The 20,199-nt window shown below is 36.7% G+C and overlaps 1 protein-coding gene across 1 annotated transcript in view; it reads left to right on the top strand.

Moving 5' to 3' along the window:
• The window catches only part of LOC140311732 (E3 ubiquitin-protein ligase rnf213-alpha-like), a 41,443-nt gene extending 21,483 nt beyond the window's left edge, over positions 1-19,960 (top strand). The window contains exons 29-64 of the mRNA XM_072389228.1: positions 195-308; positions 771-817; positions 1,142-1,298; positions 1,414-1,549; positions 2,396-2,578; positions 2,732-2,850; positions 3,017-3,177; positions 3,539-3,742; positions 4,167-4,354; positions 5,473-5,593; positions 5,804-5,904; positions 6,021-6,200; positions 6,561-6,706; positions 6,955-7,057; positions 7,289-7,403; positions 7,927-8,122; positions 8,213-8,403; positions 8,667-8,789; positions 9,010-9,120; positions 9,940-10,182; positions 10,459-10,546; positions 10,757-10,791; positions 10,878-10,981; positions 11,238-11,391; positions 11,931-12,105; positions 12,304-12,392; positions 12,714-12,965; positions 13,387-13,516; positions 13,732-13,809; positions 14,719-14,899; positions 15,165-15,369; positions 15,799-15,876; positions 16,076-16,273; positions 17,035-17,124; positions 17,308-17,486; positions 18,778-19,960. Of these exons, the coding sequence (XP_072245329.1) occupies positions 195-308; positions 771-817; positions 1,142-1,298; positions 1,414-1,549; positions 2,396-2,578; positions 2,732-2,850; positions 3,017-3,177; positions 3,539-3,742; positions 4,167-4,354; positions 5,473-5,593; positions 5,804-5,904; positions 6,021-6,200; positions 6,561-6,706; positions 6,955-7,057; positions 7,289-7,403; positions 7,927-8,122; positions 8,213-8,403; positions 8,667-8,789; positions 9,010-9,120; positions 9,940-10,182; positions 10,459-10,546; positions 10,757-10,791; positions 10,878-10,981; positions 11,238-11,391; positions 11,931-12,105; positions 12,304-12,392; positions 12,714-12,965; positions 13,387-13,516; positions 13,732-13,809; positions 14,719-14,899; positions 15,165-15,369; positions 15,799-15,876; positions 16,076-16,273; positions 17,035-17,124; positions 17,308-17,486; positions 18,778-18,934 (5,132 nt within the window). The 3' untranslated portion in view covers positions 18,935-19,960. The remainder of the gene's footprint in view (positions 1-194; positions 309-770; positions 818-1,141; positions 1,299-1,413; positions 1,550-2,395; positions 2,579-2,731; positions 2,851-3,016; positions 3,178-3,538; positions 3,743-4,166; positions 4,355-5,472; positions 5,594-5,803; positions 5,905-6,020; positions 6,201-6,560; positions 6,707-6,954; positions 7,058-7,288; positions 7,404-7,926; positions 8,123-8,212; positions 8,404-8,666; positions 8,790-9,009; positions 9,121-9,939; positions 10,183-10,458; positions 10,547-10,756; positions 10,792-10,877; positions 10,982-11,237; positions 11,392-11,930; positions 12,106-12,303; positions 12,393-12,713; positions 12,966-13,386; positions 13,517-13,731; positions 13,810-14,718; positions 14,900-15,164; positions 15,370-15,798; positions 15,877-16,075; positions 16,274-17,034; positions 17,125-17,307; positions 17,487-18,777) is intronic.
• The last annotated feature ends 239 nt before the right edge of the window (positions 19,961-20,199 follow it).

Raw genomic sequence — 20,199 nt, 5'->3', positions numbered from 1 at the left:
TGTTTCACAACATGCTTTAATAGCACAAAATAAGATCAATAACAATGATAATAATAATACGAAGATTGATTACATAACTTTTTTTCAGATACAAAATCTTGCATATTGTGTAGCATTACAAGGGTTAGAAAAGAATGTGAAAACTAGGGAATAAAATTAAAATATGCACATTATATTTTCTAAACTGTTTTCAGGTCCATGGAGGTCTGTTCACATTGATGATCTCAGAAGATCAAAAGAGTTTGTTTCTGGTGTTCATTCCATGCAAAACGTGTGCATTAGTGATCTTTTTGAAGATCCACCTGAGGGTAATTTATCATATTTATTATTATTTTCATTATTTAACTTAATTTTATGTACAACCCCAAAAAGTTGGAATGCTGAGTAGAATGTAAAATAAATCTTCAGATTGTCTTGATCTTTTGATGATATTATGTACTGTAGATTATGGAGTATTCAAAGTTCATATGATTGTTAACATGTTGAGGTAGATTATTCTGAAATCCCCACACAATTTGTAGACAGTGTTTTGAAGATTGCTGAACCTCTGTCCATTTTTACCTCTGAGAGACTCTCCTTCTCTTAGGTGCTCTTACTCAAACATGTTACTGACCTGTTGCTCGTTAACCTGTTTTCTTTTTTCTATTGTGGATAAAATTCTGGATTATGAGATTTTCAAATCAGTTGATTCTCTACATTTTACTCAGTGTCCCAACCTTTTAATCTTCAATCAGTTATCAAAAAACCACCTCTAATTCTTTCTCTTCAAGCTATGGAAACCGAAGATCAATCCACACTGGCACAAAATGACTCCACTGTAAGTGATATTTTTTCCATTCATAATTGCAAATCTGGAAGAATAAGGTCTTGCTCATCAGTCAGTCCACAATACAATTTAATATTCTGCAGTATTAATAGAATTTCAATCCCACTAGATTCAAAATTAAATAAACTAAATTCAACACAAATGTCAAATGATTACCCAAACAATATCTCACAAATTCAAAAATTGTAACAGCATCACATACATTTAGTCCCTCATTCATAAATTCCTTAACAAAAACACATTTTCTTTACAGTTTTCCATATCTAGATGGGGGGCTGCTGTTATCAATACGCTTAACTGATATTATTTTTACAGGCTGTGGGAGATGTCTTTGATACAGGAAATCTGTTGAGGAGCTGTGTGCAGACTGCTGTGGGCATGCTCAGAGATGCAGACAGTGCAGACAGTGGAGAACTTAGCACAAGGAGAGTTGAGACTCTGTTAACACTTCTGGATGAAAGTCAGTCACAAGGTTAGATTAATAGTCATTAAAGATGATTTCCTTATATCATGAATGGATAGACATATGATCACTGAAAATGCATCAAGTTTAAAAATGTTTGAGTTGAACATTTATTTTTCTTAAGGTATGTTTCTAAACATCGTGAAGAAGCGTCTCCACTCCTTGTTAAAAGACTATGAGTCTACTGTCCCCAACCCCAAAAGCTGGGTTCTAAGTGAGGCGTCTAATGTCAGTGCTCTTCAGGAGGGAGGGACATTCCTGTGAGTTTCTTCTTTATTTGCTTTATTCTATAATATTGTTTATGGCATTTTCTTTTCTGGGGTTTCATTCAATCCCTCTCATTTATTCGCGGCTTTTTTACACATATTTTATTGTGTAAAAAAGCCAACATAATCTTTAATTTACATCCCCAAGTGAGACAAAGCTGGAAGGGTATGGGTTAGTGAATGCACAGTATCATTAAACCAGTGATCTTCATTCTTCCAGACAGAACTGCATTAAGAACTGTTTCTAATGATGATGATATAACCACATGGATAAGAGATTATTGTGGGAAACCTTCATTAAGCACCACAATACAGAGTTACATTTTTATCTTACATTACTGTTACTTGCATTTTTGCAAAAAAGCCTTGCATCCTTATGGCTTAGGGGCATCTAGGATGGACCATCAGACAGACAAAAAGGACTATCCAGACTCTTATCATCTTCAACCTCAGACTCTGCAAAGGTCTGAGGTTGTATCTGTACAGTTCATCTACACTTCTGTGATGACAGTATTAATGCAGAAATTGCACACATTATAAAAGCATGACTGAGGACGTTGAAGGTGTACTTCTGAACTGTCCCCAGTAGAGAATGCTTGAGAATTATAAAAAGAAAAATAATACAACAAACCTGTTAAACCTGTTTTAATTTTCTCTTCTTAGCATTTTCCATTCCAGCCCAACTCTTTCTTTTTTGGGGTTGTAACACATAGTTTAGCCACAAACTACTACAACGAGAGATTTGGTCTCAACCTACCTGAAACCCTTATAAACTGTTATTGTTTGGTACATGTCACCAAAGGACACATTGATTTCTTGTCATGTGAATATTTCTTACAGTCATACGCTATGGAAGAAAATACAAGCAGTTGTCACTCCGCTTCTGGCCAATTTGATCTCAGTCATTGACAGAGATTGTAATTTGAACCTTCTGCTGTATGAAGAGGAAGAAATCAGGAACTTCTGGCTTGAGATATTTAGCAACAAAGAGATGCTAAATGTACCCTATGTGAGAGAGAGCAAGTTAGTATCTCGCACCATATCTTTTCATCTCAAATGCCTCATGAAAATATGATTTTAAACATAAATAAATGACATCACCAAAGAGGTTTAAAAATTCCATCAAACCTGAAACTCAGTCTTAACATTTGTATCCTGTATCTTTTACCCCTCCAGGGTATTAGTGGTGCAAAGCCATTTAATAGGTGGAAACACCATGTGCTGCCTCATGCCCTTCAGCTGGTGGATCAAGGACTTCCTGGATGGGCCCATGATGCAAACATTCAGACATGACAGTAAATTAAATATATTATTAACTTCTATACATGGTGATGAAATTATGTTGTAGATTTTCAAGTATGTCCCATGTCTTGATTATAAGATTCAACCAGTCAACTGAAAAGCCTTCATTTCTGGACAAACTCCTAACATGTTAGTGGCATTCTAAAATGTCCCTTGCAGGTCATTCACTTCATCGTTTCCATGAGTTGTTCTTGAAAACTCAAGTTGGCAGTTACATGGCTAAAAATGTGAATGGCAAAATGAAGAAAGAATTTTTTGAAAGGTACCTCCAGGATTTTGTGTCCATGACCATGAAGGTGGGATCAGATGACGACTTAAAGGTGAGATTAAATAAAGTGCCAAATGATTGCACCAATAAGTGCAACATGGCTACTCTCCTCAAATATAAATTTACTTCGAAACTCTTGTCTGTGTAATGTTTGTCCAATGTTCAGTTCCATCTGAAGTGTCCTTGAGAAAGACACAAAATGCTATATTGCCCTGTTGCAGCCATTTTTGTGTGTCTGTGTGTGTGCTTGTGTGAGACTCTGTGAATATGTAACTCAATGTATAGAATAAAAACAGCTTTTTAAATTTGTGTGAATTAATTATTGGGTCTTCTACTGTTTATTTCCTCGATTAGAACAAATATTGGAAGAGCAAATTCTGAAAAAATAATCTACTCAATCATTTGCTCCTCAGCTCTTGGTTGAAGCTCTTGCCAGCTGTGTTGATGAAGTACGGAGACAAAAAAGAGATAAAGAGGAGCTTTCTCTCCTGCACATCCACATCGCCTTCCATGTTTACCGAAGTCGTCTTCAGAACCTCTCGCGGATGATTTCTCTTCACCCTGAAGTTCTTTCCCCTTTGCGAAGAAGCCAGCACATTAAACATTGCCCTGAGATGGTAAAAGCATATCTAAATGTCTACAATATGTGCTGAGAAGACTTCTCACTCCATCCTACAAACTTAATGTGTTGTTGTGTAAGATAAAGTGGTCAGTGTAAACTGTTGTGTCATTTAAAGATTCAGTCATTCATTATACAAACACTGACTCTGTACAAATACTTGTACAATACAATACAATGTTTTTTTTCTTTTTTAGTCAAATGTGTCACACATAAGCTGGGTCAGTTGAGTGTTGCAAATTTGATCTTTAGTAAATGTAAGCCAAGAGCCCTTGAATTTTAATAATTAATACCAGATTAATTCTTCTCTACTTCTGCCATCTGTCTGTAAATTTGTGTTTGGATATGGTGCACATCAATGTCCTCATTGACAATAATCACAGAAACTCCAAATTACTTTTCCAACGTTTGCCGTCCTTTAGGTTTTGGACGTCTATGCAGCAAAGGCATGTGTTGAATGCCTGGAATGTCCGACTTTAGATTCGGATGCCCTCTGGCGGGCGTGGCTGAAGCAGGTGAAGAGGCTGCAGGCATCTTTGGAGCTGATTTGCTCCCAAAATGCCATCCATAAATATGGAGAGCGATGCAAGGAAATTCTCTATGATATCAGGTAAGATGGTGATGCATAGTAATAGTAATAAAAGTGAAATATTTTAGCAAAATCAGTTCAATCTCCCCAGGGAAAATTAATGATATACTGTACATTAAGTGTGGTCACAAACAATTTAGTGAATTGAGGGAAGTTTGATATTTGATTTGATATATTTTTCTCACTGCAGCATACAGAACTGACAATATTTTACATTAGAGCAATTTTAAAATGTGTGAAATGTAAGATACCTGTCACAGTCTGTTACAGTTTAGGTTTAAGGTCACAGTTTATGTGTAATCATGTTTTCAAGTTATGTTCTAGTCATGTTTTCCCCCTGCCACATCGGTTCACTCACGTCACCTGGCTCATTGTTCACAGCTGCACCTCATTCACTGATCACTCCCTCCACAGTATTTAGTCCCCTGGTTTACTTTCAGTCATTGCAGAATCCTTACCACTATCCCTTCATGCCTTGCCACAGAGAGATAAGTCTGGTTTTTAGCCATAGCCATAGCCATAGCCATAGCCATAGCCATAGCCATAGCCATAGCCATAGCCATAGCCATAGCCATAGCCATAGCCATAGCCATAGCCATAGCCATAGCCATAGCCATAGCCATAGCCATAGCCATAGCCATAGCCATAGCCATAGCCATGTTTTGTCATAGTCCTGGTCATAGCTATTTATTCACCGTGATAGTTTTGTTTTGTTTTCATAGTATTTGATCCGGCTCTGCCGCGCTTTGTTTTTGCTTTTGCTCCCTGTTTTGTGGAATAAACCTTTTGATTTTTGGAAAAGAGCTGCATCTGGGTCCTACCTCCCCACCAGTTCCTGACAATACCACAGCACAGAGCTGTAGTTGTGTGAATCAAACTGTCTGATGCAAATGTGATGCTGTGGAAAACTTCCTACATCTAGTGATCTCTAGTATGAGACTGACTGCTCATAAGCACTTGACACAAACCCATTTAAAAGATGAAAGAAAAACATTTATGGAAACAAAAATATTAGTGCAGTTTTTCATCATAAAGGCCTCTTATCTAATAAGCAAAGCAATTACTGAATTACTACATTCACACTGGATGTGATCTATTTGCATTTATTTCATACTGTGATTATCTTCAACATTTCATAGTCGTGGCTGGAAAGCCATCTACATCCTGTCACTGTTTGTGGAGCACATGCTGTTGGGCTTCCAACATGAAGACAGACAGCTCAAAGCGCTGGTTCTGAGGCACATGAAAACCTTAAGCAAGGTGAGTAGATCTTTAGTGACCAATATATTCTGCAAAAAACAGATGTAAGCAGTGAAAGCTGTGTGTGTTCACTTTATTTTCTTGTCCCTGAGGATGTTTTTGCTTTATATTTAAAATCATTTGGCGACACATTTATCTTATTTTGTAGCAGCAACGAAGATGTAACAGCCACAATAATTATTATATTTTTAATTTCAAACTGTTTCCAAGGTTCTGGAGGGAAACTCAGATGTAAAATCTCCCAAGGTTTTTGAAGCTGTGATTGAAAACCTGAAGTTGTGTAAACAAGGGGCAGTTGATCAGCTTTTCAGGTAATCAATTGTTTTGACTGACATTGTAATTATGTTGAATGGAAAAAGTGAAGCATATCTTTACAAAGTGCATTCGGTAAAGTTACTTTGACTAATGTCAGACATATTTTTAAAAGGTTCGGACTTCTGTGTGGGGTGTGCATGAAAGAGCCTGAGGACCCTGTGGGGGTGCCATGCCATCATATGTTTTGCTTTACATGCATCACAGCAAGCCTTGATGCAGGACAGTCACTCTGTCCCACTTGCAGGCTGCAGTTACCAAATGACTTTCAGCCATGTGTCTCAGAGGATATAAGGTGAAGATCTTCAATAGTTCACATACAGTTTAATATCAATAGTAATGTAGGAGTGAGACTCTTTTCCAAATGACAAACAGAAAAGCAGCTCTAGCACAGCTGCACTGACTCTTCATGTTTTGAGTTATGCCCTTCTTTAATTTCACCATAGCCTGTTTTTGTATTGCACATAGCTGCTTAGCACTGATTGTATATTGTACAAAAATACTTTCCTCACTCATGTAATTGACATTTTGAATAAACAGCCTAATCTTGGCTTAATTTAATAGGAAGTGTCTTCTACACATAATTGTTCCTACATATCAATTGTATGCTATTTGTTTATTTTTGATATTGGATTCTTTTTCCATGACTCTGCAGAGCTTCTTTAAAGAAAAATGGAGATTTCAGACGACGTTGCAATGGTTTCTTCATTGATTTGCTCTCTACTGTGTGCTTCAAGGACAACAAGCCCCCAACCAGTGGTGTCATCACACATCTGTTGTCCTACCTGATGATTGAAACAGGTGCCACTTACTGTAGAGTTGTTTGGCAAGAAAACATCTGAGGAAACGGATTCCTCTTTATATTTCCAGTTTACTTTTTTTGGGTGTTGAATTCCCCTGACACTGCATGTGCCAGTGGTGACAGTTTTGTATATTGCTGTTACTGGAGACATTTCTATTACTTTTTAATTTCTATTTATTTCTATTTCTGCCTGTTTGCACGTTTTTAATTCCTTTTTTTGATTAAAGACTTCTTTTTTTCAAATCAGAAGATGAACAGATTCACACTAAAGCTCTCTCTCCATTTGACGAGTCACCTGACAAAAGCCCAGTTGTTCGATCTGTGATCCTCAAACTGCTCCTGAAGTTCAGGTAAGTAAATTGAGTAAAGATAGTCGACCTGCACTGAATAAACTAAATGTGTCATCATAATATTATTTATATTTATATATTTATATATTATTTATATTTTAATGTCTGGGGGATAAAAGGTGTCTCCCTGTCAGATACCATGTAAAGAAAAGAAAAAGCTTCTCTCTTCGTCTTTACTACGCTGAGTTATATTGCCCTGCATCCAGTTTACACTTAACATTACTGTTTCAGCTTTGATGAAGTCAAGGAATATCTGCAGCAGCATTTGTCAGCAGTAGAAAACAGCAGATTTGTTGATGAAGAGGATAAAGCAGAACTTTATGCCTTACACATCAACTGCTTGGAGGTAAGAATATCTGTTTTATGTCATTCGGTAATGTAATACGTAACTTGTAAATATGGAATAATGTGGATTATTTCAAAACAACCAAAACAAAACATTTATAGGCTTTTTATCATTCTTAAATGTTTATGATTATGCAATGAAAAAGTGTTACAAGGTTTGCAAACACAATGTAGTTGAAGTTTGGAATAAAATTCCATGATTATGAACGTTTATGAGTTTTGCATAGCCCTATGCATGCATTATAGAGCCAGATAGGATTCACAACTAAAATGTATTTTTACTGTAAATGAAGCATCACAAAATTAAAAACTTCTGCTGTGAATGTCTATAATGCAAGCTCCAAAAATGTTGGCAAGGACTATTGTATTTACTATAAATTCAGAATATAGCACAGCATTTAATTACTCAGTGGTATATGAATGGAATAGGAGGGTATCAGGAGAAGTAAGGAGAGATGCACCAAAAGTCTCTGATTGTTGCAGATAGTTTGGTTGAAGTGACAGTAAACTTTCTGTTTTTGCAGGACTCACTGTGGGAGAAACTGCCTCTGGAAACTGACGAGGTTGTATTTTACAGGAATGAGACACAATTCATTCACAACTATCTTACTGAGTTTGCAGCTGCCCCAGCTACAGTCTCCATTCAACTCCTGCAGCACATTGCCCGACTGCGTCTGACCCTCACCATGGCTGCCCAGCTCATCTGTGACAAATGTTCTGGTGAGATATAACTTCATTATTGCAAACACTTTCCATTGAATTGCACCAAAAGAAACATATATTGAAATACTGTTTCTATTATTCTTTCAGACAACAGTGTCCCAGAGGGAGCTGATGACTTTCTGAAGGTGGTGATTAAGCTCTGTGAGGACAGTGGTAATGACTGGTACCGTGTTTATCTGATTCGCAAGATGAGTGAAAGACAGGGTGTAGAGCTTGTCCAAGGACTGGCAAAACAACCAGAGTTCCACTGGCTTTTCCCTGAAGAGATCAAGATGCAGGTATGCAGCCACCCATTAGCAAGACTGCTTCAAAACTCATAAAATAAGTAATAAAATAAAATAGATAAACCTGTCACCAGTCTTATATGATACAGGTGATGGGGCCATTTCCTGGTATAAAATGTGTCCCAGTTACCGTAATTATTGTTGTCAGTATTCATGGACTGCAGTGTGACCATTGAGAGGCAATGCTGATTGATTTTATATCAAGTTATATGTGCACTTTAACATAGTTTTCACTCTAACCCCATTTATTCTAACAGAATGAAGATGGGGGCCACATGGACCAATATCTTATGTATGGAGAGGTATACAAAGCAGTCAGGGATGCAGTTGCTAAGGCAGCAGTGGATGGCGATGTCGACCAAATAGAAGAAGCCTGCGAGGTATTTCTTTGCTGCTACGATGTTCCATGCACCTTCTTCCAAATCTTTGACCAACCCATTCCTGTCATAGCATTTTCGTAACACTCATATAGTATGTGTGAAGTTTAAATCTCTGATCAGTTGTATATTTGTTTCTTTGCAAAAAAAGAGTTATTTTATTGCCATAGAACTACAACGAGCTGCACACAATTAAATTCTTGTCTGTTTTTGATGGATTTAGAGAGTTCGAGCCTCACCGAGGAGTCGGACTGTGTTTATCCTCCTGGCTCTTTTCCGAGAAGTTACAACTCTTTACAGATCTACAAACAAAAGTCTTCATCCTACTCCTGAGGTATAGCCAAAGATGAAATGCACATATCCAGAAACAAATTAAAAACAAGACCATTTAGGAGAAGTTGCATCCAGAGGTTGAATGAGGAATACCTAATCTCATTTAGGGCAACATGGATTTGGATATTATTCCTAAATATAACTATAATTCTCAGTTAAGAGCTAGTAGAGATCAGTTACTATGAACAATCAGTTATAATTAAGGATACTGCCTTAATTGGAACTAAAAGCAAGTTAAACATTTTGTTCCGAGCATGTTTTCCACCTTTAGCAATGTCTGCTAATGTCTCCAAGAGGGAAGTAATCTTAGAGATACTAACAGATCCTTTAAGCTTTCCAAAAGAAGGAATGATTACATTTCCTACATTACATTGCCTGGGTTACAAAAAGGAAAAAAGAAAAAAAGAGTGTATATATATTTTTTGTCTGCCAATTCCAAATAAGATGTGACACTGAGTAGAATTTAAAAAGACAACTTCACGAATAGTGAAAGCAAAACATTTTACCATATCATGAAAAATATTAGTTACACATGAAAAAAATGATAAAAGCATTGATGTTTTTTTATATATTCTATTGTGAATAACACATTGGTTAAAAAGATTTGTACATCATTGCCTTCTGCTTTTATTTATTAAATACACAGCATCCTATTATTTAGGAACAATTCTGGGTAGAACAGTTAACTGTTTGCACAATTACCAATCAACACGCTGTTTGACCAGCAACTTTTAGTTGATATTTAGTTCTCATGTTTTTAATGATGCTATAAAAATCTTGTTTTGTTTACATTATTTGCTGATGTTTGTCTTTCCTGTAGCAATGCCAGTCATTTGGAGACCTCATTCAGGGCTCAACGTATCTGCCTACAAAAGAAGTCAGAGACTTTGCCTCAGACTTGGTGCACAACAGATTGGGACCCCTGACAATCAACCCTGATCATACCAATCTAGACAACATAGTCATTGAGCTGGTCATCCATCTAGCAACAGTACTTCTGACAGGGAATCATCTCCCACTGATGCCACTCAAGCAGCTTGGTCTGTTTCCTGAAACTATGCAGGTAAATATGTCTCATATCTCCCTTTCCTGACATTCACCAACACTCCACATAATCTAGCGTTTGTTTTCAGTTGAAGGGGATTTTTTTTTTTCAGTACAGAGCTCCAAGGCAGAAATTGAATTAAACACTTAAAACATATTGTGTAAATCTGTCTGATTATTTTCAGAATCTGACAGCTCGAAGAAAAATTATTTGAATTAATAAACTGATTCAATAGTAACCAATACCTGATCTGATGTGAACCTCACGCCACCTTCATTTCATTTAACCTGTTAGAGGGCTTTTATACCAACAATGCCTGACGACTTGGTGGCTATTGCCCAAGCAGCTATAGCACAGAGCTCTGGGAGGGTCACATGGTATGGTACGTATTATTCTTTTTCTTTTATATTGCATTTTCATTTAAATTGTGTTGTCTTTGCCTGATGAATAATAGTTTTGGGTAAGCTGTATTGCTCTGACTTTGCATCATGACACACACTGACGAAGTCAAGATAACATGTTCATTCTTACATCTGTGTTCCAATAATTCAGAAAATTAAACCCACTTTAACTGTTTCACTGTTTTCTCCAGTGTGCCGAAACAATCATCCATGCTTTGTTGATAGGGTAAGCTATTTTTATGTTGAAATATTTTCACAGTGATTACTGGCAGTAGGTGGTGAAAATATATTATCTGTCATCTTTTACTGCAGTGTGGCAGGCCCACGGAGAGGGGCCGCTGTCTGGAGTGTGGTGAAGAAGTTGGAGGGGAACATCATAACGCCGTGGATGGATTCCAACCAGTTGCGTTACAGCCGTGAGTGTCAAGCACAGGCACAAACACAAGCATTTTCTTAAATCTCATGATCAAACTTAAGAGCTGTATTTTTCTTACTATCATCATTTTTAATAGTTTATTTTCTAGAAATTCAAAGGCTAACAGTTCAAAGCTCATTGCACCAAAACAATGATTTACAGATGGACCTATGTGAGCACATTCTAAACTTGTTTATTCTATGGTTACGTTTACACAAGCCACTTACTAACTGACTGACGATGAATTGTTGTTTTAGGGATCGCACAAGACCCGGTCACATCTTGGGAGACCCAGAGCAGAGAAATAACCCAAATGCTCTTGACACCAAAACCATGTCTCTTACTCCATTCACTCTGGTCAGGCTGGCGACACATTTGGCCATGTTGCTGGGAGCTTCAAAGAAGTCTGAAGTGAGCTGAAGGGAAATACCCTTTTAAACAATGAGATTAGCCGTTTTTTTAAATGTGAAAAAACTGTGTTTGGGAGAGTGTTACTGCAGGTCCATTGTGTGTGAATGTGTGTGATGGAGAAAAAGTACTGCATAGATAAAGTAATGCTGTACGACTGTCTTAATAGGGTTAAAAGTACTTAGACTCGAAAGGAGCAATATAAGTACAGTCCATTAATCATTTACTTTTCATATCACTCAGGGGCTGATGGTATTTGTAGGGATTTCCAGGTATGCCATTTCCCACTGAAGACAAAAGAAAAATTTAAGTGGGTGTTGGTGGACTTTTGGTGGTGTTGGTCAGTGCCAAGGGGCTTTATTGTCATCTCTGGCATAAAATCTGAAGATGAATTATGTAAACATCAGTGGTTACTGTGTAGTCATAATCTATATGTAAAATGAGATTAAAAAAAAAATCAATTGTAGTAATGAACTACAATCATTTTGTAAGTTTTCTTTGAAAATTAACCTTAACATTACCTTGTGTCTTTTTTTCTTCAGTCTGTCCAACAGATCATCCAGCCACCTGTGGAGGATGTTTGCTTGTTTCTCATTCAACACATAGCAAAGGATCTGAATCAGCTCACACAGGCTCTGGGAAAAGGAGCAGATGACACCATTACAGCTGTCCATTTGATTCTCCGATCTCTGCAAGAGCCACTGCAGATTGATCACTGTAAGCAGTCCATTAGTACCTTGTTGATCGAACCCACACTAATTAAGAATGTTGCATATGCCTGGATTAATAACCACTGTGGCAGGAAAGAAAGATACAAATGTATAGATATTTGAGTATAAATTAATGTAGATTAGGTTTATTGTAAGATTGTTCTATGTATTTTTAATAGGATATTTTCTGTTTGACTTTATCTAGATAACATAGATTCTTGCCTTCCAACAAAAACCTCCAGAAACAGCTGGGAGACGACTGTGGCTACAGATATGTTAACACCAAAATTAAAGGTAATTGTTCACATTTTTATGTTCTATTCTCATAATAATTGACAGAGATTTAAAAAAAAAAAAAGAGATTTAAAAAAGGTAGAAAGCAGTCACTTAAAAGATGTAGGTATCCTTTATTATTAGAACACTTCACATTCCAGAAGATTTCACAGATCATCTAATCATTGTTTATTTTTGAGAAACTGATCATTTTTCCTCACGGTTCTTTTATGATATTTTTTACAGTATTGCTGAAAATCCTTACTATTTCCTGTTGAACAATACAAATAGTTTCTGTTGCTTTTGTAAATGTGATAGCTATTACTATTTCTTTGTGACTAGGATCTTGATCAACTTCTGCAAGAAGCAAAGGACAGCATCAGAAATGACTCCCGTGTATCTTCAAACTTCATTATGAGGATAACCTTCGGTGATGATTGTTCTTTCCTCACATCGCTGCCGCAGACCTCTGAGGTTCACAGCTCAGCAGTGTGGAGCTGTAGGCAGAGGCTTTCATTGCTCACCCTCACACACACTGTAGAATTTGACGATCAAAAGGAAGAACTACGGCTGCTTTGGAGGTTCCTGCAGAAAGTAAGTACAGTACTAGAAATACAATGCAAAAAGCTTTTTGTCTCATATGAATGAAAGACAATATATAGGACAAGTCAACAGTTGGACACGTAGAGGGAAAATTGAGAATCAAATCAGGAACACTTCCAACTGCAAGACAACCACTCGACCTTCTGAGCTACAGTCAAGATAGACAACCAATCAAATCCAGTTAGAGTCACCAGTTAACCTACCCCGTATGTTTGAGGAGATGTGGGAGGAGCTAGAGCCAACACCTACAAGACTTATAATCTTGAGGGGAATTTTTTTTTCCTCAGAGCCAGTCTTTAGTGCTGATCAGTTAAATTAGAAATGGCCAAAGATGTACTATGTGCATTTATATTAATTACAAATTACACAAACTGTGCATATCTGCCACTTACTGTGTCTTTTTCTTTTTCAGGAGAGAGAATTTCGTCAGATTAAGTTCCTACCAGATATTCTTGTCCTACAGAAACATTTGGTGAGAAAGTACCAGAATGCATCTGAACAGATAGTGGGCTCCATTGCAGAGTTCATTGAGAAACAAACCGGTAAAGTTGCATTATCTCAGAGCAATAACAACCTATTTCTTGTTTCTCTAGAAATATTAACCTTTAATTGTCCAAACTCTATTGTACTAACTCTTGTCAGCCTTGTCACTCTTACCATGGTTAACAACTGAAGTCAGGCATTTTATGCACTATTTTTCTTTTCTCATTCTTTCTCTCATCTATGGTTAAACTTTTTTCTGATATTTTTATTTCAGGAGTGAGTAAACAGTATGAAAAGCACATAGACATATTCCTGAAAACATGGAATCTTCTAAGAGTGTCTGTAACCAGCAGTAAGTAAAACTCCTACTCCTAACTGTTTGTTACACATTTCTACAAGGTTACTAGCTTTGGTAGAGATTAATTATGAAATGACTGAGACAGAAAGGTGGAAATAATGCAATAGCAATTACCAATCAGAATTTTTTTGTTTGACACATCATTTATCAAGTATTAGTCGGCCTGTCTGCTGAACACAGTAGTGACATTCAGTCTAAACAAGCAAAAGGGGAGATAACAGCGCAGTCTTCTTCCCAGCAGTGTGTAGAGTGATTGACACGGTGCACACATCAGGATTCAACTTCGAGTGCAACATGAAATTCAATTCATTAACAGAAAGTAACCATGTTCAATCAATGTCCAGTTAGTTTGTGATCATTAAATTCCAATTTTAGTTTTCTTATTCAAAAGATTTATCCTTGAGAGTCCTGTTTAATTTGTAAATGGAGATGGTTGAGGAGAGGATCCTCTGAAACACCCTAATTCCTGGAAAAAGATTCTTCTATCATAATTAAGCTTTTGTCTTGTTAAAAACTCCTAATGAAGTCAGTCACAATGGATGCAATCACACCTTCCCAGGTCCACTCTGATGCTGTTCTGTTTTTCTGTATGTTATGATTCTTTGGTTGTTTCACTCTTTTTAAAGACCTTAGCAAAAATCATACAGTTTGAATTCACATTGTAATCAAAATCTACTCAGTATAATTTATTGTAATCTGCTGAAACACCTTAGAGCTCTCATACTCTACTATAATTTAAATCTTTCTGGACAAGTAAACTTAACTTCTTTAGTGTACATACCACAGATGTAGTTGAAAGTGGGGAAAACGAACTGGAAAAAGTAGCTCTTCACGTGCAGTTGGATTTAACATCACATTAATTACATGCTGTTATATATTTTGTTCCCCCCTTTTCAAAAATAGATGAGATGAAAATCCCAGAGGAATTTTGCAGTGACGATCTAGACCTGAACAGCAACCTGGAGTACCTTCTGCCCCGGCGACAGGGTCCAGGCCTGTGTGCCACAGGGCTGGTTAGCTATCTGGTGGCACTACAGAATGAGCTAGTGAACGCTGTTGATAGTCACACTGGAGAGGACAACAGGTGAAAATCTTATATGGAGCGAGACACAACACCAACATTACAAACACGTTTTAACCTTACTGACATGTCTAGGTGGTGCATTTCAGAGTGCACAGATGACAGTGTGAAAACATGGATTCAAATTGCAGAGTTTGAAACAGAACAGATCGTAGGGAACTTGGATGGGGCTAACTTTTATTAGCTGCAATCAAGAACGAGATTAATGCTGGCGTTGGTTTGAACAAAACAGGAATAAAAATTTATGTTTGTATCATGACATCAACAGCAGTTACAAGGTGAGCTTGGAGGAGCTAACGGACCAGCATGTGATCTGCTATGATGTAGAGAAGGACCTGCTTCCACTGGTTTTATCCAACTGCCAGTACAGCTTGGAGCGTGGTCATGAGACAATATCACAGTATGATCTGCCCCGCATTCAGCAGCAGATCCTCACTCACCTCCTGCAGGGAAAACCCCTCATCACCCGTACAGTGAGTCCACATAAACTCCTTAAGTTAAAGTCAATAAATCAATGAGCATAAACTAAAACACAAGATTTATGGTACACTATGGTAAGCAGCACATTTAATCTCACACAATGCATCACACAAAGCAGCACAGACAATGTTACACCAGTGGCATCGTGTCAGGCTTCATCTAACAGCAGAGCAGGTGTATTAATTAGTTTGACATGTGCTGCACAGTTTTAACAATAGAAATCTATTGTGTTGGAAAAGAGCAAAATGAGAGATTTTCACCAAGGAGATCGTATTTGTTTGTTATTTTTTATAATATTTTAGAGATTATTTTTATAATCTCTATTTTTATTATTTTCTTTTATTAATACTGGTGTTTTTTTTTTTTGTTTTTTTTCATCTTTTACATATTTCCCAACTTCTTTAAACTGTGCTTTATTTTAGGGAATTCCCACTCTGGTCAAGGCACAAGACAGAGACTATGAAACCATTTTCAAAAAAGTTCAAGAGAAAGTACCTCAGGTAAAGTACCAAAAAAAAAAAAAATCATACTTGTATTCACACCAGAAGCCTATTCTTTCATTTTTCATAATGGAAAATAGAGTTGGGCTGACCTTGTCCAAACTGTAAAATAATTTAGTTATTTTCATGCGCATCTTGTGTTAACTCACTTGAGTAGATTATAACTCAAATGTTTATTGACAATTTGTTTCTCCCTCAGATTGCTCTTCCCTCTCTGACCCGGAACGCCTTGTCCAGAGAACTGGACTCATACAGTGAGGTGTGTGAGGTGCTCAAGATTGTGGAGCTGCTCCTGAGTTTCCTCTCAATGACTGGCGGTGATCCCAAAATGCAACTGGTCACTTACCTTAAGGACACACTGAAGATGGGCCAAAACATTGATGGTCAAATTTTGCAAGTCAGTACACGTGATTTTTGGCTGCACAATATCAGGAAAATGTGCAATATGTGATATCATTGTTGAACAATCCAATGATGATATGGCTTGCGGTATGTAATCAAATACTTTCATGTACGTTACTAATTTCTAGTGCAGCGGTTCCCAAACTTTTTTAGCCGTGCACCCCCTTCTATGACCAAACCGGGTTGACGCACCCCCAACCCTCTGTTTCCTCCGATTCCTCACTTTCTCTTGGCTATTCTCCTCCTTCATCACTAACTTTAACTTTAAATGTCTCACCTGACAGTTTTCTGATTTCAGCAAATTGAGCATATTTGCAGATGAAGGTAACTTCTTCTGCATTTCATTTTAAGACAAAGTGCATTTTGAATAGCCTGCACTTATTTATTAATTAGAATTACAGATTTTGATTTTAAATTTTACAAAGGAAATGTTTATTTACATGTCTTTATTGTGTGGGGAAAAAACACTTTAACTGTAATTATCAGACCCCTTAGCGGCAGCACACTTTGGGAATCCCTGTTCTAGTGTAATAACAAACATGCATTCAGCCCTCATTAATATGCCTGTGATTTGTACAAATGTCTTTGTGGTTTTGATATTGCTCAGATGGATAATATGTTAACAGTATGTTTTTGATGCATTGTGCAGACCTATGTTAAATGGATGGATGGATGTATGGATTTAGATAATCATCCAAATAAACATATACAGATATATAAGGAACAGATGTATTCCTTGAATATGTTTTGTTTCAGACTCTGGGCAGATGCAAACTCGGACATTGTATTTCTCTATGGCAACTCCTCTCCTCCCTCAAATCTGAGCGCGTGCTGCATCTCAAAAAGGTAAAAGCTGATTTTGCTGTAATGCTTTTTGGACTTTTTAAAAGCTACTAATAATAATTTAATAAGCAGGATGCCATTTAAATGTCACTGCTTTCAGTTTTTCATATTTAATTCAGTCATTTTTTTCACTCTATAAACACATAAATTTATACATATGAACTGTCCTCATGTTTTTTCAACAAGGAGCCATTTTCGTCGTATCCGGCTGAGTACCAGAAGCCCCTGACAGAGAAAAACAAGACTGAACTGAAAGGCTTCATGTCCCAGGGCAACATGGACCAATGGCTGCTGGAGATGCATGAGTTTATCCTGTTGAATCTGGGCCGCCAGCGTTCCACAGACGTCTATAAGCCATTCTGGAGGTAAGAATGGGGCACAGCTTCAAAAAGGTTGTACGTCGAACTCCTCATGCAGCAGTTGTAAATCTTCTGAAAACTCATCAGTGAACGTCCAAATTATACATTAAAAAGGTTTTTAAAAATTCTCATACCTTTAAAATTTCTCAGAATATGACCTCACATCTTCTCTCTCATTAAGTGAATGGGGATCTGTAAATATGCTAATCTGGACCTTCCTGTGTCTCCGCCCACCAGCTGATAAGCAATGAGCTAATATTGGTGTAATTCAGCCTCACATTAATGTAACTGATGTGTCATTGTGCTTTTATGTTCATTTAAATCCAGTTTAACAAGAAAAGAAAAAGAAATTCAGCCATATCTATGAACCAGAGAGCAATTCTCAAGAAAGCCGAAGGCTTCAAAATGATGCTGTATTTACTTTCTATGTTTTCAGCAGTTAAGTTCTTTCTAACTCCAAGAGGCAGGCTAACTCAGAGCTGCAAGCTAGTCCAATGCTCCCAGAGTTAGTCTAGTTCTTGGGTTAGGTTGTGCAAACCAAAAACTGGAAACTCATTTGCTTTGGAAGTTGCTAGCGCCAGGAGTACTTGTGCTAGCCCAGGAGAAGTGTTGGCCGGCTGACAAAAAGCTTGCTCATTGTGAAACTGTGGAGAAAAACTTAACAGTGAATATTTGATAACAGGTTAATTGTATTCTGAGAATACAATTTACAAAAATACATTAAACCAAAAATTTTAAAATAAGTACACTTAAGTAACTGCAGAGAATTTCAATTTAAAGTATTATTTATTTTAATGTCTTTCAATAAATGTGAATATATTTTAGATACTATAAAGTACATTTATTTTTCACCAGGGTAGTCTTTACTAACTTCTCAACACACTGGTTTCTGATTTCATCTGTTCCTCACAATTCAAATTATCTCCACAGTCCCACCCTACAAGAGGTGAGGATTGATTGGCACTGTTTCCTCCTAATAATCTACAGAGCACGTACAAGCTGTCTGAATTTGTCCTTCTGTGACTGTCAGTGATGCTTTCTGATTCAAAGAGGATGGCTAATTTTGATCATAATACGTCTTGTAACACATACAAAAACACCCAATGAGACGGTTAAAAACTCAGTTTATAGCAGGAGAGGACTGGCTCCCCCAATGTCCTCTATGTATTCTCAGTGTACTCTCTTATCTAACCAGGGTGTAAAAACCCTTGAGATTATTGGTAATAGCCTTCATGTACTGCCTTGAACGGAACAGAAAAAGTAATATTAATGTTAAAATTACACATTTTTTTCTTAGTGTAAAAGAGGGTATGGTTCTCTACATGGACTTGAAAGAAGTGAAGGTTCCTTTGTACGTGAAGGAAGACTTTCCTGAAAATCTACAGCTTTCCCAGATTGTGGAGACCTGGAAATACGCCATCGCAGCCAGACAGGAGTGGATTATGGAAGGATGAACTGGATTTAATTTAGTCTCTGGTCAGACATTGTAGAAACCAGAACAAGATTTTATTGACACGTTTCTGCATTTATTGATACAATAATGTCACGTAAACTAGTTAAAGTTAAAGTACTAGTTAAAGGAAAACAAACTATATATTCTATATTCTCAGTAGATTTTATCTTAAGTGCTTTGAATGACGATTTAGGATTATTGATGTGATCGTTGAATTGTTTCTTGATTATAGCCATTGTTTTTCAATATGAAATTATGTTCATCTATGTAATGTAGAAACCTCATCTGAATTTGATCATGTTTGGGCTCAAACACTGAATGACAGGAGAATGAGTTTATTCAGGTTTTTGTTACTCTCTGATCAAACATTTTCAAAACTAAGAGAGAATTTTACTTTTTGACTTTTTTTATGATAATTACCTATGAAAGATTTTTTTTTTAAACTTCAAAGCTTAGGAAAAACAACACAATGGCGGTTAACAGTACCGTCAGCATGAATAAGCTGCTCAGTTGTTGCCTTTTATCTATATGAATACAATAGCATCTCTATCTGTGCAATGATGATTAGCTCAGAAAATCAGAGACTAATCCAAATCAAATTACACTGCAGAGTGGAACCATTGCAGTAAAATAAAAGAATATATTTCTGCATATTTTACATTCTATTTCTTATTTTTATTTTAAATACTTACAATGTTTTTTATTTCCTTCGTGGGATTTTTATGGCCTTGAATTAGTAACGAAGAGAAATGTTTCCATGTTTTTATTTTGTGGTCGTTATTATTACGAAATCATTCCAAAAACAACGAGAAATGGCGCATGGATGCTTTGGATGAGTTTGTTGATATTTTAGTTTATGAGGTAATTATGTTAGAAACCAAAGAAGGAGTTTTGTGGTTTTATTCATTTTTCTGACAGTGACTATACATGAATCATACAATTAACCATATGGCTCAGGGAAAATAATTAAATAAAAGAGAAGCTAAACTCGAGTATGTGGTGTCTTTATGTCTTGTCATTCTTTATTATCTTTCTTTATTATTATCACTGTGTGAAGACTGTGAGAAGGGAGTAATCTCTCACTGTTCTGTTATCTGTTATCTGTTGGATGATTAACTTATTAGAGCAGGTTATGTATCCAATGCTTTTTGTCAGCAAATTGATGCAAAAGCTAAAAAGTTGATAATCGTGAACCTTGGTGGAGAGGTGGAACATAGTAGGAAAAGTAAGAACATCAGAAAATTTGGCACAAATCTAAATGGTTTC

This window comes from Leuresthes tenuis, unplaced genomic scaffold, assembly GCF_036924035.1.
Source record: "Leuresthes tenuis unplaced genomic scaffold, fLeuTen1.0.hap1 SCAF_7, whole genome shotgun sequence".
Classification (NCBI taxonomy): Eukaryota; Metazoa; Chordata; class Actinopteri; order Atheriniformes; family Atherinopsidae; genus Leuresthes; species Leuresthes tenuis.
This window is presented reverse-complemented; position numbering and strand designations above follow the sequence as displayed.